The sequence below is a fragment of the Pelodiscus sinensis genome, chromosome 7 (genome assembly GCF_052426305.1).
Source record: "Pelodiscus sinensis isolate ZL-2025 chromosome 7, ASM5242630v1, whole genome shotgun sequence".
In the NCBI taxonomy this organism is placed as follows: domain Eukaryota; kingdom Metazoa; phylum Chordata; order Testudines; family Trionychidae; genus Pelodiscus; species Pelodiscus sinensis.
The window spans coordinates 59,865,292-59,881,748 of NC_143058.1; the positions used below are offsets into that span (position 1 = coordinate 59,865,292).

The following is a 16,457-nucleotide window of genomic DNA, read 5'->3' on the forward strand; positions in this document are numbered from 1 at the left end:
CCTGCAGTTTACAAGCTTACTAAAGCCCACATTAGACTCTTTGAGCTCTCAGCAGAGGATTTCTTAAAAGTATATGGTCAACCTGAAATCTAGTTTATTTTATATTGAGAGCTTAAAGTTGTTCAGCTCCTATACCAGCCCCTGAATCTAACCTGCCAATTTGTGCAATTTTATAATTACATCCTCCTTTTCTAAATAAATATCCCCCTCCACTGCTGTGAAATACTCATATGAAACAGCAGGAAATCTGACTACAAGCAGTCTCCGGGTTACGTACAAGATAGGGACTGTAGGTTTGTTCTTAAGTTGAATCTGTATGTAAGTCAGAACTGGCGTCCAGATTCAGCCACTGCTGACACTGACCGCCAGTTCTCACTTACATACAGATTCAACTTAAGAACCCCAAGTCAGCTGCTGCTGAAACTGATCAGCAGCTGATTCCAAGAAGCCCGGGGCAGAGCAACTGTGCCTCGGGCTTCCTGTAGTCAGCGCTGGTCAGTTTCAGCAATGGCTGACTTGGGGACGTCTGGGGCAGAGCAGCTGGGGTGCTGCTGGGTTGCTCCAGTAGCACCGCTCCTCAGCGCTACTGGACCAACCCAGCAGCACCCCAGCTGCTCTGCCCCAGGAGTCCTGATTCAGCTACTGCTGAAACTGACCAGCAGCGGCTGAATCAGGATGCCTGGGGCAGAGCAGTTGGGGTGCTGCCGGGTTGGTCCAGTAGTGCCCAGAGCGGCGCTGCGGGACCAACCGGTAGCACCCCAGCTGCTCTGCCCCAGGGTCCACAACAAAAGCCTGGTCTGCTGGGGGGGGGGGCACACTAGCTGCGCCCCCGCCCAACAGACCAGGGACACAGGGAGCAAAGCGGCAGCGGGGGGTGCCTCGCCTCTGAGGCTTTGCTCTGGCCGGACCGCTTTGCTCCCGGTGCCCCTGGTTTGCTGGAGACGGTCCCCAGCAGACCAGGGGCACCGCGAGCAGCTTTTCTCGCCCCGGAGCTCGAGGTGGCTGACCACTGCCTGTGAGCTCCGGGGCGAGAAAGCCCCGTTCATAAGTGCGGATCCGACATAAGTCGGATCCGCGTAAGTCGGGGACTGCCTGTATATACAAAGAGCAACCAAATGTACAAAATAAACAAACTGAAAACCAAAGACAAATTAAATATATACCTCTATATTTTAAAGTGCTATTCAGAACAATATAGTACAAATGTTTCCACACAGAAATGGTAGTGTTTGAAACTGATTATGTCCCTTTAAACAATGTATGCTTCCAACTCGGCTGCAAGCTCCCTAAATTCCAACAAATACAATTTTCAATTTTTTCTTAGTTTCGAGGGGGAAAAAAACCACTGAAAACTGAAATTAGTGAAAGGGAATACTCCTGAGGGAAGGCAATTAAAAAAGCCCCAGATTTGGAGTTCCTGAAGCAAGCTGCTTGAATTACAACATGTTAAAAATGGTAGAAAATCTTTTTTGAAAGTAGAAATCTCCTAATTTTTCAAACTGTCAAATCTGATCAACATCCTGTCCAATAACCTTTCTACACATTACAAAACGATTGTCTGCCACAGGAGAAAACATTCAGGTTATCTGTTTTGTTTTTGTGGATTCAGAATTATAAACCAGGACAGTTCCAACCTTAACTATGTAATACCTCCATAACATGCTCTGAAAACAAAGACAGCCTTGTAAGTGACACAGGACTGAAACAAAGCATCATCCATGGGACTAAACATTCTTCATTAAAAGTATCTTGAGCTGTACAAAAATGGTCCATTTTTCCTTTTCACAAGTTTGGGGTATTTTTTTGCATTCTGACATCAATTAGTAAAAATAATTTCACTCCACCCTCACTGGAAACAAACCTATGGCCAAGCCCTTTGCTTCTCACAAAGAAGCAGTACTGTAATATTATGTTTATGAAAAGGATGAAATCTTACACTGGAAAGAGCTTTTTTTGTCAAAGCAATTGACTTTATGAGGATATTTTTCCACTAAGACTTTTACGTTTCCAAACTAGAAGCAATAAAAATGCTAATAAACAGGCAAATGAATTATTTTTAATTTATCTGAAGTTCAACTTTTATTTAACTGTTGGGTTTTAATATTGAGAATCTGATTTTTAAAAAAAGAGAAAAGGAAGGGGAGGAAAACATTGTTTCAAGGATCAAAGTAGAATATTCACAGTAGAATGTGTATCCTCACTAGTAAGGTAAGATGTAAGCCAGGAATTTTGGTTTTGCACACGGCATAAGTACTCCTTTTGGACCACACCCTTGCACCTCACATACAAAACAACATTTTAAAAAACGATTTAAATGATCACTAATATTCTCCAACCTCCCAGATACTGTTCTTCAATTCCTCCTCACCCCATCAAGCCCTACTTATCTTCTACTTCTCTCTCACTTTTGTCTATCTTCTCCCCCCGTCTTTTTCTTATTCCTGTACTTTTCTAAACCATTTCTGACGTCGCTCTTTGAGATTCTTCTCTGTAAACCTCTCCCTTGAGATTCTATTTCAAATGTATTTAAAGAGATGCATTCAAAATTTAAGTACATTATTTTTAAAAAGAATTTTTTAAAATCCATTTACTTTTATGTGCGAAAGATACTGTTTACTTTGAGTGAACAAAGATAAAGCAAACAAACTGGTCAATTTCGTTTTTGTTTATAACTACATTCACTTTCTGATTCTCAAGCACTTACATAGTACTGAGACTTTTGTTTTACATTTCAGGAGAACCTTGAAACAGAAGTGTTTTGATGATTTTTTGTAAATTAAAGCAATATTTATATTCACAATGAAGTCCTGTAAACATCATTTGTGCACTCCTAACCTTCCTCCCATATTTGGAACCCAAATTCTAAGTTTTCAGTCTCAAAACAGCAGCCTGTTTAAAGGGACACGATAGTCTTCCCAGTGTCTTTTTTCTTTTTTATACCTACCTTATTTACAAGTAACACTTTAAGTTATTATAAAAAAAAAGATTAGAGAAACATACTGTTTTCAGTTTATTTGTTTTTTGAATTGGCAGTACTTCATGTATAGAAACTTACACACTTTCTTTCTACATGAGTTAGCATTTAAAAAACAAGACGGCATTTAAAAATAGGAAAATGAGATTGTAAAAACAAAAGCTTGCATGCCTCAGGCCAAAACCACATTTTATATGTTAGGAATTACTAGAATTCAACTTTATAGTGTCTCTTTAAGAACTCCCCACCCCTAATATAATTAATTCACAGACACTTACCTTCCTTCCCCCCCCCCCCGCGTCCCCCTCCTGTTCTGAAATATGATTTGTCCTTTTCATATGTGTTCATTTTTTTTAAATTGTATCCTTTGGTATATATGGTTGTGACTATTTTCTTCCACTATTTGATCTGAGGAAGTGGGTCTGGCCCACGAAAGCTCATCATCTAATAAACCATCTTGTTAGTCTTTAAAGTGCTACATTGTCCTGCATTTTGCTTCAGCTACACTAGACTAACACGGCTACATTTCTATTACTATTCTTTAAGAACTGTTCCTCCACTATTCATACACTTAATCAAAGGGACTCCTTTCAGGAGTAGGGGTTTGCAGTAATCCTGACTGAAAAGATGTTGGTCCCAACAGGATGCCCTGGATAAGGTTATGAAGGGCAAAGAACAGTCCATACTTAGTCACTTGGGACTGTACACCAATCTAAAAGAAAAGATATAATTCAAGTCAGCAGCTTTTGTTTTTGGTTCAGAAGCAGCACAGTAACTTACTATGAATATGTAAACATGTTATAATTTTGTTCTATTAGTAGCTCTGAAAAACAAGACAAGAGGTCACCTCTGTGTTTCACAGCTCTTACTGTGCAGTACAGCAGGAGCTGAGTACTCGAGCATTATGTACGCGCCAGCAGTTATAAATCATGTATTACTCATCTTTGAAAACATACACCTACAGCGATCTTTCTTTGAACACAAAGGAAACTCAGTTCATAAACAGACCACCCACACTGCTATAATTACACAAAACAACAAAAAGGACATATTTCAACTGGATCTTTTTACTATTAATTTATGATAAATCGATAACTCTCTGAGAAAATTTTCCCCTTGTTCCTCAATGATACTGAATCCCACATCATCTGCTACCTCAATTCAAAGTGTAACACCACTCTATCAATTAGCTCAGGTGTTCTAACCTTAATAAGGATGTAAAAAAATGTAAAAACAGTAACCGTGTAACTGATCAAAATTCTATCAGTTACACAGTTACCTGGGACCTAGAGATATGAAGGGAAAGGTGCGGGATGGGTGCCCCCATGCCTGGGGTCCCGCTGCTGGCCATGCAACTGAGGCTCTGCCACCACCAGCATCTCGGCACATGCGAGATCCCAGCTGCTAATCCCATGCCTCAGGCTTTGCCACTACCAGGATCTATGTCCATGTGGGGTCCCGGCTGCCAGCCCCATACCTGGGGCTCTGTGGCCAGCAGGGATCCCACTGCAGGTGGGGTCCTGGCTGCCGGCTGCGCACCTGGGGCCCTAGCCACAGGGCCAGCAACTGCAATGGACCCTAGCTGGCAGCTACATGACAACCCTAAGGGACCCCAGCTGTAGAATTGGTAGGCAGGACCACAATCAGAATTTAATCATTAAACAGAAACCAGTAAGCATGATTATAAGTTAACCAGTTAACCTCTTATATCCCTAATACTTAATGTCCTAATATGATTTAACAAAAGACTCAATATAATGGGCTACAATGAAACTATAGTGTTAAAATTAGCCAGGGTTGTATTACATGGCCTACTCAAGGCTCTCTACTTATTGGACATGTGTCTCTAATATAAATAGATGTATTACTTCGAACTACAGTGCAAGTTCAAAAAAACCCCCAAAACAAACCCTGTAGGTGATTATTTTGATTATTCCTTTGAACCAAACTGTGTCTGAAGAAGTTTTATAAAATGTTCCTCTGAGGCATCACCCAGACTAAGGACAGTCGAGTCTCCATGTGGAAGTGTGATTTCCCTGCACAGTATCCCTTTCAGGGAGATTACATCAGCCCCCTTTCTGCATTCCCTGGATTATCTCGTTCAAGTGACCCCCCCCCCCAGCCGCGCGGAGCTTTCCAGACCCGAGGGGGGAGGGGCGGCCGCGAACCCGCTTCTGACGGGACCCGCAAGCCGCGCGGCGCCCCCCACAGGCCGTGGAGAGAGGGGGCAGCCCGGCGCGCGCTCCCCGCGGGGGGGGGGAGAGACGAGGGCGCCGTTGCTCTCTAGAGCAGACAGGCCCCGCCCCGCCGGCGCTCACAGGCTCTTTTGATTGGTCCCGGCCGGGCACAGCCCCCTAGTCCCCCGCGGCGGACACGTCTCCAGCCCCTGAGGGAGGGGGCGGGGCCTGAGCCGCGCGGGAGCGGCCCGGAGGCCGCTGGAATGTGCCCCGCCCCCTGCCCATAGGCCCCGCCCCCTGCACTCCCCTCGTCCGCTCCAGCCGTTTCGCTGAGCGCGAAGGGGGTGGCGCGGCCGCGGGAACCAACCGCCTCGCGCAGCTGCTGCCAAGCGGCCGGCGGGGGATCCGCGAGCGTGCCCGGCCCGGCCCCCCGCTCACTTGCCTGCCCCGTGGCTCCGCTCTTCGGGTCCCCCTCAGCGGCGGCACCGCCTCCCGCCCGGGCTGCCTGCGCCGCTTTGCCGCTGTTTAACAGTCAGCGCCCAACTCCAGGCGGCGGGCGGGGCCGCAGCCGAGGCCTCGGGAGAGCTGGCCAATCCGCGACCGCGGTGGGCGGAGTTATGCAAAACGGAGGGGGACTGGCGTGCCCTAGAGGCCCGCTTCATTCCTACCCTCTCCCAGCCCCGCCCGTAAGAATTTGCCAGCTGTGTTTCTCCACTCCTGGGAGGCGGGAGCGAAGCAGCAGCCCAGAAATGCAGCCCAGCACCGTGCTAGAACTAGTGCAAAACATTAGCGAGCAAGTGCAAACTCAGCTAAGGACTCCTACATTCATCTAGATAGGCACGGATGCAGCCTTATAAACTTCCAATATGCCCCCATTGCAAAGGCAAACATACACTGCACAAGAGGAGAAGAATAAGGTACACGTGTATCCATTTGGACAAGTCTTTAGTCCAACGCCTTTATAGTTTTGGATGAATTTAGCACTTGTAGAACTTAATTTAATGATTGTGACAGGCATACAGACTGGTATCTGTTCATCCAAACAATGTTAGCACCAGCAGAAGCATCGAACTTTTTTTTTTTTTACTGCTCCAAAGCTTTTCAATCCTGATATAAATACACCTCTAAAATAAGTGGGTTGATCAGTCTCCACTCAGTTCTGGGCTTCTCTGCTGAAACTCCCAGGAAGGATATCACTTGGGCAATGTCTCTTTAAACCATAAACTTAGCATTATAGTGTGACAGCTAACAACTTACTTCTAAAAGACAACAGATTTGCAAGTGCGTGGTAGTCAAATCACTAATTACACATTTGGCTTAGCAAAAAACCACAATTCTAGTTGTGTAATTAGGCTACTTCAAAGCAAATATTAAAAGCAGTAAAAACTTTTATTAGCAGCATACTCAGGGTATGTCTAGACAGTGGCACTATTTTGAGATGCTTCTGGTATCCTGAAATAGCTATTCCATGTCTTTTAAGCAAGCCCGTTATTTCAAAATATAATGGGCTCGCTATGCCAATGTCCCTGTAAACCTCATTCCACAAGGATTAAGGGATGTTTCAGAATAGCGCTCTATTTTGAAATTTGTCACTGTGTAGACAGTGCCAAATTTTTAAATAACCTGTTTTGAAATGGACTTGAAATAAGCTACACAATTTGCATTGCTCAAATTGCACAGCTTATTTCGAGCTAAGGGTGCAGTGTAGATGCAACCCCAGATACTAAACCTCCAGCCAATGATTGCACATTTACTAAGAATTGGCCAACCAGCCTTTTATAGAGGTGTTCCTGCAGATTAACATCGAAGATGTGTTACTCTGAACTAAAATGTGCAGTTTCTTACAAACCAAAATATGGATGCACATGCTCTTCCAAATAGTTACTTGATAGTATTTGATTTCTGATTTTTCAAGTAATGCAGAAAATTGCTATTTTGTAATTAATGTTTTTATTAAGCTTATTTATACAAAGTAAGAACATATTGCAATAAGGCAAATTGCATTTCATTGTAAAGCTTATTATATTTTTGTAATTCATTATGAAGATCAAAAATAAAAAGGCACTTATCCATTTGTTCTTATCATTCATGAATGCATAAACTCTAGTAATCATCAGAGGAAAATCAATTACATTCTCTCACAGATAAATTATTAAACAGAGGTGGCACTGAGTTCATGATACATCCAAGTTCTACAGTTACATTTAACACTGTAGGTCCAAAAATGTAGTTTTGGTGTGTTTTTTTTGCTTTTTTTTTTTTTTTTAAAAACACCCCAGCTGTTTACTTTCTAGGAAGAAAGTGGATTCTTTGACAATTTGATTGTCTTTAATTCTGACCAGTTAGGACTGGATTTCATATGACATTATTTCAAAGATTTCAAGTTAATTGTAACATTCCACGGTGCTCATAGCTTTTCACTACCATTACATATAAACAGATCTTCTTACCTCTAAAACTTTTGTGAATTTGTCCAGAGGACAATCCAAATGTTTCCCAACAGGAAAGAAAGCATTACAAATTAATAATCTTCATTTAACATTAGACACCACAGGTACAAACCATGTTTCCTTTCCCACAGTAAAACACATTACATCTTTCTTCTACTTGCATTCTGATGACTGATTTAATATCATATTATTTGTGACAGTCTTCAGTGTAGCCAGATGTCTACTTGTCAGTCACAATATCTCTAGCAATAAGCTCTTTCATTATTTCATTAGTTCCACCATAGATTGGCTGGACACGAGAATCCACAAAAGCTCTGAAAAAGAGAGAGAGAATGAAAGATTGAGTGGTTTAAAGAGGTACTTAAAAAAAACCCCACCATATGTGCCACAAGGATGAAATGGGAAAAATCTCTCTTTAAAGATCCAGCATAATTCAAGTATGATCTGTCTGTAGTAAGAACTCAGATGCCTCTTTCAGGATATTTTATTTGGGGGGGGGAGCAATAGGGAAATCATAATGGGCATTATCCTGAGTTGCTCAGGTTGTGATCATTTGACAATGACATCTGGTTATCAAATATACTACATAGTTAAGAGAGTTTGTCAGTGTGTCTGTCTATCCCCCAGCTGGGCCCTCTGCAGCAGCCATGGACAGGCACTTTTCACCTGGCCCCAGGCTGCTGCAGTCAGAGAGAACTGGGGTTGCCTCTCCCCCCAGGTCAGTCTGCACACTGAACTCCTCATTCCCAGACCTATCCCAGAACAATGATTTAAATGAAGAAAAAAATTATTTGAGTTAAGGACCCAAGCAATACCGGGTAAATCCTCCTGTCTGTCTCTATTTTAGACACATACATCTGTCCATCTGTCTGAGTCCATTTGTTCGAGAACTCCTCTTAAATAAGAGCTAGGACCACCAAATTTGGTATGCAGCTTCCTCTTATCTTAAAGTAAGATCAGGGTTTGGTTGTGGCAAGACAATGAAAAGTGCTTAGAATGGGACTGTTTTCCATAACATGGAAAGGGAGGGGGCTGATCAGAGGACAGCTGTACTGCTGAGCGACTACTGGGGGCAGCAAAGGCAGGGGACAGCCATACTGCAGAGTGACCATAGGAGGGCAGCTGCCCCAGTAAGGGAGTGGGGGAGGGGCTCTGAATGTTGTCTGCTACTGTCCACAGGTAAGGTTCCCGTGCTGGTACTGGTGAGGGTTTTCCCCTCTCTTTCCTGCTGACCCTCATGCCCCACAGTGCAGGGCCATCCTTACAAATTATGGGTCCCTATGCAACTGTGGGCCCCCCTCAACTTCTGCTAGGGTTCAGGTGCTTCGCTCTCTCCCCTCCCCCCGCACATCTCCTATAGCGGGGCCATGGATTTAATCCACTTTATTTGCAGTTAGTCCAGGAGGCAGAGAAACTCTGGAACACACAGCATTAATTTTGGAAATATGTCTGACACAAAAGTTATCTCCTGCTATCTTGCAATCTCCTGGTGCATAACATACCTTATTTTGATTTATAAGTCCCAAGTAACGTTTGCTGCTTGCCTATGCCAAGTCTCAAAGGGTAGGAACATGTTTACATTTGAAACCATATAAATCTCGGGGGAACTGTCCCAACTGGTCATTTTGGGTTCAAATTTTTCCCTGTACAGGCAGTCCCCAGGTTACGTACAAGATAGGGACTGTAGGTTTGTTCTTAAGTCGAATTTGTATGCAAGTCGGAACTGGTACATATTGTAGGGGAAACTCTAGCCAAACATTTCTCCAGAGCTCAGTTTTATTCTCCCACACCTCACTTCCCTCAGTCCTTTATTCTCAAGCAGAGGTGTCTGCTGAGAAAAGCCGCTCCACATCTCCCTGGTCTGCGGGGGGGGGGGGGGGGGGGGAGGGAGGGGAGCGCTAGCTTCGCGTCTCCTTGGTCTGCTGGGGGGAAGCAGCTAGTGCGGGGTTGCCTCACCCCGTTTGTAAGTAGGGATCCGATGTAAGTTGGATCCATGTAACCCGGGGACTGCCTGTATTTTTTTCTGTGTTTCTTTTCCATCGGCTACCTTGCAACTTTTTTTTTTATTATTATTTTTCTGTGCCTCTTTCCTTTTTTATATTCAAAACAACATCTTCTTACAGTCTGCAAAACAATACATCCTGGTGTTTGCTCTCCCTTTCTCAAGTCTTTTATTATATCCTCCTATTCCCAATTAAAGCTAATTTAGAGCTTGATTTAACATCTCCGAGGACTGAAACCCTCCATTTGCCCACAATGCATATACCACATATGCATTGTAAGCTCACCCACACTGCCTTACTAGTATGTGTGTTTGCCCTGAGAAAGAGAGCACCTCTAGATCCAAGACAGTAATTCCAAGATAGCCACACTCATTCCTTGCTGACTGGGCTTCTTCTTGTGCTGTGGAGTCTTTCTGAAAGGTGAGTATTTGTGCCCCCGGAAATGGTCTGAAACTACCAATTCATTTCACACAGCTGGTTAAAGATTTAAGCACTATGCTTCATTTCAACTGGTGTCTGAACCCAATATGATCCCCAAGTCATCCAGTTCCCTTTTCCTCACACTCCCAGGGGGAGTGTGGGGAGTGAATAGTGCTTCTGAACATACTGTACCCGGGCAGCAGCCTAGGGAAACAGATAAGAATCCCTTGCTAATTTCACTCTGTGAAGCAATAAGCACGGAATCACAACCGCAACTCTCCCTAAAAAGTCACTCTAAAATTCTTTATTCAAGAAAATGTAAGACTCCCACAGCTCCACAACATTTAAAAACTCAAACAAACACCTTGCCAGGCAGCTACCCCCAGTACATAACAGGGGCCCTACAAACTTGCACTGGGTTGTTAGATATGCAGATACTAAAGCGGAGTTCAGTGAACTCTAGAGTGGCTATTTACTCACAATGGATGGCTACTTTGCACAATAATGAAAGGTGCATCTACATAGCAGCATTATTTCGGAATAACAGTCATTATTTTGGAACAACGAAAGCGTCTGCACAGCAATTCTGTTATTTCGAAATAAGCCATCCGTTATTTTGAAATTATTTCAAAATCTGTAAACCTCTTTCCGTGAGGAATAACGCTTATTCTGAAATAGTGATGTCAGAATAGTCGTAGTGTGGACGCTCCACTGCTGCTATTTCGAAATAGCTCCTCCCCAGGGCCATTCAAAGTAATTGCTCCCCAGTGCCTCCTGGGGCTCTAATTCGAGGTAGCACATCCACATTAGGGAAACCTGCCTTGGACTAATTTTGAGGCTTCCCTGTAGTGTAGACATGTTATTTCGAAATAAGCTATTTCTGAAATAGCTTATTTCGAAATTAGCATGCTGTGTAGATGTACCCTAAAAGAAAAAAGTTACTTTAAAGAGGCACCAATGTCACCTGCTGTTAAACAGACGACAACTTTAAATCAGCTTAATTTTAAAAATGTGAGTTAGAAGCAATTTGACAATTCATCTGCCCTAAAGTCCTGCAATTTTTCAGATGGTTTTGCTATAAGACTTTTTTTTAAATGATTCACTTAATTTTTTTGCTGAGAGAGAGACAAACAAGAGGAAAAGCTGCCTACCTGATTATACAGAGGAAACAGTAAAACCAACTACACCAAGATATCTTCTTTATGTATATCTGTAAACTGCTTTGTGTTAGTAGAGAGTCATTTCCCTTCCAGTTTACAAATAATTGTGAAGAAAATATCACCTTTTAATTTGACCTTAATCTTTTATCATTCAGGACTGAAGTGTTACACCTACTTTGCAATTGGATACTCCCACATGTACCCCCATCCTCCATGGAGTTGTACACACTGAGCAGCCACGCTGTTTTGGAGATCAGAAGCCCTAAAATGATAAGTATAGCAAAAACAGAAGGTTGGTTTTGAAGCATGTATGCTACACTACTTTATAGATTTAGTATGTAAAATAAACATTTAACTATCAGACTTGTTTTACATATAATTAGAGCCCTGAAAATCCACAGAGATCAGCTTTATATATGCACATGTGGATGCAGATATCCACAGCTCATTTTTGCAAGTACAATCTTTTTAATCTGTGTAGGGCTCTACATATAATATCCATACCCCTACTATGTCAGGAATTACCATGATGAACTGTGATGAAGTTTGGACTTTTTTATAAAGAGGATGAGAAAGAAGCAATAACTGACAAATGTTTTAACTTTAACATTCAACAATTTGGCTTTTCTTTCAGAAATTTTCAGAGGAGGGTTTTCAAATATAGACATGATTGTTTACTTTTTGCTTTCATGTTGTATATGCCAATTATCAAAGATTTATTTTTAAAACAGTGGGTATTCTTCCGTCAGATACTTCAGTGAAGTCATGTTACTTGTTCACAGCTTTTTTCCCTTTGCCAACACACTGGGATACTGTCTGTACACCAATAATATCAGATGATGCCTCTTTCAATGGTAAGAATCTCAACATTGCACTTTAATATGGCTAGCTAATCAATGCTCCAGTATTTTCCCCCTCTCCACTGTTAACTGTCTGGATATTAATTTCTGTGGACTTTACCAGCAGAATCTAGTATACTTCCTTATCCAAGACAGCATGGGATTTATAATTCGTTTCCTGCATTTTCTCTTTTGAAACACTGCATGCTTGCAGTTATATCAAAAACTCAAATACAAATTTTATAAAACCCCACAGGATTTTGACTGCACTTTGGGATCAAGCAAAAAGTAACAGCTAGGCCATTGAAAAAATACTGTTCAAACAAGTAAGTTCAACAATAGCAAAAGAAATATGAAAAATAATTAGTCAAATCAATTTCCTTTTTCTGTAAGAGTTCATGAAATTCTCTCCTCAAGCTTGCTCCATTGCAGTTTCCTTCAATTATATACCACGTTTAACCCTAAAATATCCTGATTAAACTATCCACTCAAAATAGATTTTCAGATTTAAATACTGTAAATATATCATCACAATAAAACACAGAAACTTCAACAGCTGTAAAGATGCATAATGCTTTTTTTAAACTTTATTTAAAGAAACATTACCTCAACAATAGTCATTTTGGTTAAATCTTAAGAAAGGAAGTAAGGACATGAACTACTGTATAGTCAAATGAAGTGCAGCATACTGGTGCAAGAGAAAGAAGCAATTTCTCTATTCAAGCAATTTTTAAACCTATTTAAGCTTTGTGGAAAAATTACAAAAATGCCATCTATCTTCTATATGTGTGCGTCTGCCCATCTGTTTGTCCGTCTGATCAAGAACTCCTCCTAAACTGTAAGAGCTAGGACCACCACATTTGGTATGGAGCTTCCTCTCACCTGAACTTAAACCAAAGTCGAGGTTTAGTCGTGCTGGGAATGGGCCTGTTTCAGACAACATGGAAAGGGAGGGGGAAGAGGGAGAAGCACAGAAAAGAGGAACGCGATACTCAGCGTGGTCACAGGGCGCAGCAGAAACACAAAGAGTAGCCAGCAGGGCTGGGACTCTGTCATAATGCCTACCGCCAGACCAGGTGAGAAGCTTCCTTGCCCTAAACCCGGAGCCAGTCCTTCCGCCCCACCCTGCCCGGGAGAGCCTGCAGGCCGCAGGAAGGGCTGTTGGAGGGAGGGCAGCTGGGGAGTGTGGGGACCCTCAGAGCCTGGCTTTCCCCAGACAGCCTGCAAACTGTGGGGGTGAGGGGAGGTGCGCTGCAGGTCAGGGGCAGCCCCAAGACTTACCTATTCTCCAAGACAGCCTGCAGGGAGGCAGCTGGAGGAGGGACAGCTTCCAGAGCCTGGTCCCTCCCCAGACAGCCTGCAGGCAGTAGGGAGCAGCGGAGAGGTTGGAGAAGGGGGCAGCCCGCAGAGCCTCACCCCCGCTCCAGGCAGCCTGCAGGCTGTGGAGGGGCCAGCCCACAGAGCACTGCCCCCACAACAGGCTGAAGGACAGGGTGGTCACTGCCCCAAGCAAGGCCCCCCCGGAGCAGGCCAGGGACTGCTCCCCTCCCCCTGTTAGGCTGCAGCCTACATCTGCTACTAGTTATCTATATGGACAAGGGTGCTACATATGGTAGATATAAGAATTTTGGTGATTTTGCAAGTTTTGTGCTTTGGAAAATCCATGGATGGACGTGTGTATTAATTAGGCTGGCATTAGTTATAGACTTCTCCACAAAGCTGAATGCCTCTTCTTCTGTACTAGTTATTTTGATGTAGCCTATGCCAATAAACAATCAATCCTTTCTTTTAATGTAAATGTTATCTGAATTCCCTTGGCATTTTATGCATAATGTTTGAAAGGATTAAAACTTGTACATTTTTGACAAAATATTCTGTCACTTTCTCGTCTTCATTTTTTCCCATTTTTACAGATAACTTAATCTGGCACCAGGATCTTAAATGTTTCCACTTGTCTAACTTTGTCTGGATAAACATAAGTTAATACATAACTGCAAAAAATTTCCTGGGGCTTTTTCTGTCCAATAATAAAATGGAAAGGAAAAACAGCTCAATCTCAGCACCAGCAATAAAGAGGTAGCTAATTATTCTTTCCTGAAACCAGATAGCCATTTTCTGAGAACTAAGTCTAATACCTACTTATGTCAAGATTTATCAAATATTACATCCAAAAATAGTTTCATAATTTGTAAATATGATGCAAGGGAATCTCAGTAAGATCAAGCTCTGATTTTTAAACTTTTTCAGCTATACGATTATTTTAAAAAAAAAATCAGTAAAATAATTCTCAGGTGAAACTATTAAAGTTAAATTTGGATCGCATTGCTTAAGAAACATTTTATCCTCAAAGCCAACATTAAGTAACTAATTTTGAAATTATTTGATTTACCAATGTTCAGTGTACATCTCTGTGATTTATACCACATACATCACTATAAGTTTAGGCAAATAATTTCTGATGTTAAATGCCAACAAAGATTTAGTCAAATGTAATGTTAACTTTGGGGCTAAAAATTTGGGTTGGTTGCCTCCATTTTATAATGATAGAGCCCAGAAAAGTTCAAAAAAGTAACATTTTTAAATTGTTTTAACATGCATACCAGTATTTTGCCATGGAAGCTGTGGAGGAGTCCAGACATTTCTCCTGGTGCAGCTGTAGACAGCTGTCCAAAAATGTCCTGCCCACGCAAATCTGAGTTTTCAGTTCTGCTAACTTGTGTTGCACAGTCTGATTTTTGTTGGGAGGAAAAAAATGTTTTGTATTTAAAAATTAGGAAATATTTTAAAACAAACCAGTGAAGGAAAAGATGCCAATAAGGTATTTACAAGAAAATGCTTTAAAAAAAACCAAACAAACAAGAAATGATGTACACAAAGGAAACATCACTGCAGCAAAGATGATACGCCAATACAACAGCTGGAATTCTATAAAACAAAAAGCAGCTTAATTTCCATTTATTTTAATGGACTCACATTTCTGCCAGTCTAATCAAATAGGATATGCTTAGAGTCAAGGGACTTCTGAATTAAAGAAAAGCTATAGATTTTGGTCTGTGACTCACAAAGACATATAAATTAAATTAATAGAGATTGCCTATCTCCTAGAACTGGAAGGGACCTTGAAAGGTCATTGAGTCCAGTCCCCTGCCTTCACAGCAGGACCAAGTACCATCCCTAACACATTTTGCCCCAAATCCCTAAATGGCCTCTGCAAGGATTGAACTCACAACCCAGGCCAATGCTTAAACCACTGATCTTAAACCCCCCAGAAGAATATGTTTTCTTCTTTAAAAATAAACAAACGAGATGTTTGAGTTCATAGATTGCCAAGTACACTAGTATAATCTATTGGCCCTTGGCCCTTTACTGAAAGCTTTAGCAACCTGAGCTCCCCCTTCTGTTAAAAATGTGTTTCTACTCCAAACAGATAGTAATTTCCCTAGAACAGTTTCCCTCAAATGATGTTCCGCAGAACTCTGGGGTTCGGCGAAGTGAAAATAAGGGTTCCATGAGAAAATTCCATTACAATAATATTTTATTTTAAAAAATTATGTGATTTTTATTTTTAAATTTGTGCAATTAAACTAAATGTTGATCTCATGACCCTGTTTAGCATTTGTTTATCATCATCCTAACTTATTTGTGGTTTACTTTTCCAGCTCCATATATTAGACTGTTATTAGGGGTTCCGCAAAATTCTTTCAAGTTTAAAAGGGTTGCGTTGCCAAATGAAATTGGGAAACACTGCCCTAGAAAGACAAGGTGGGTGAGGTGGTAATCTTTTATTGGACCAACTTCTTCACCCACCTTGTCACTCTAATATTCTGGAATTGATAGAAGTACAACTATACTGCATAAAGTAATTTCCCTAGTTTATTGGCAGTTCTATAAAGTACCAATTCTATTTTCTTAAATGCAAAAATTATTTTAAAGGAATAATATCACAATTAAAAAAGTATTTCTCCATTTTCTTTTATTAAAGAATAATTACAATTCAGGCACAGAGGGAGAAGAGAGGTGCAAAGAGATACGAGTAGTAAAGATACTACTGAACAAGACTGGCTGTCAGGGGAAGTTTCCTAGCACTGAAATCTGTTATACCGTGGGAAAAAAAGAAGAAATCCACTTGTAGCATTATATAAAGCTAGTCTGTGCAAGAACTCAACAATGTGGTAGTAGGCCTTTATGCTGGCAGAGGGAATGAAAAAGACAAGCCTACAAGTCTTTTCTCAAGTTCTTAAACTACTCTATCAGTGGGCTTCATCCTTCCCTTCATCCAAGCTACAGAAAAAAATAGAAGGCTGATTTCAAACCTTGTAATAAATAAATTAGGCAAGACAGCAGGCAGCTTTTGAACTGTACACATATTTTAGCAATCAGCAATAAAAGGAAACAGAGATGCAAACAATGGATAATGTTTCGATAACATACCTT

General features: G+C 41.6%; 2 protein-coding genes across 5 annotated transcripts in view; both read right to left on the reverse strand.

Annotated features, from left to right (window-relative positions):
- The window catches only part of KANSL1L (KAT8 regulatory NSL complex subunit 1 like), a 106,895-nt gene extending 101,145 nt beyond the window's left edge, over positions 1-5,750 (reverse strand). For 3 of the 4 annotated variants that reach the window (XR_012905316.2, XM_075933925.2, XM_075933923.2), the window contains exon 1: positions 5,594-5,750. The gene's annotated coding sequence lies outside the window, so the exon portion shown is untranslated. The remainder of the gene's footprint in view (positions 1-5,593) is intronic. The other variant, XM_075933924.2, reaches the window with a different exon arrangement.
- Positions 5,751-7,082: 1,332 nt separating this feature from the next.
- ACADL (acyl-CoA dehydrogenase long chain) overlaps positions 7,083-16,457 on the reverse strand; it is a 31,925-nt gene continuing 22,550 nt past the window's right edge. Inside the window, exons 9-11 of the mRNA XM_075933926.2 lie at positions 14,624-14,751; positions 11,360-11,446; positions 7,083-7,915 (exon numbers count right to left, since the gene is read on the reverse strand). Of these exons, the coding sequence (XP_075790041.2) occupies positions 7,822-7,915; positions 11,360-11,446; positions 14,624-14,751 (309 nt within the window). The 3' untranslated portion in view covers positions 7,083-7,821. The remainder of the gene's footprint in view (positions 7,916-11,359; positions 11,447-14,623; positions 14,752-16,457) is intronic.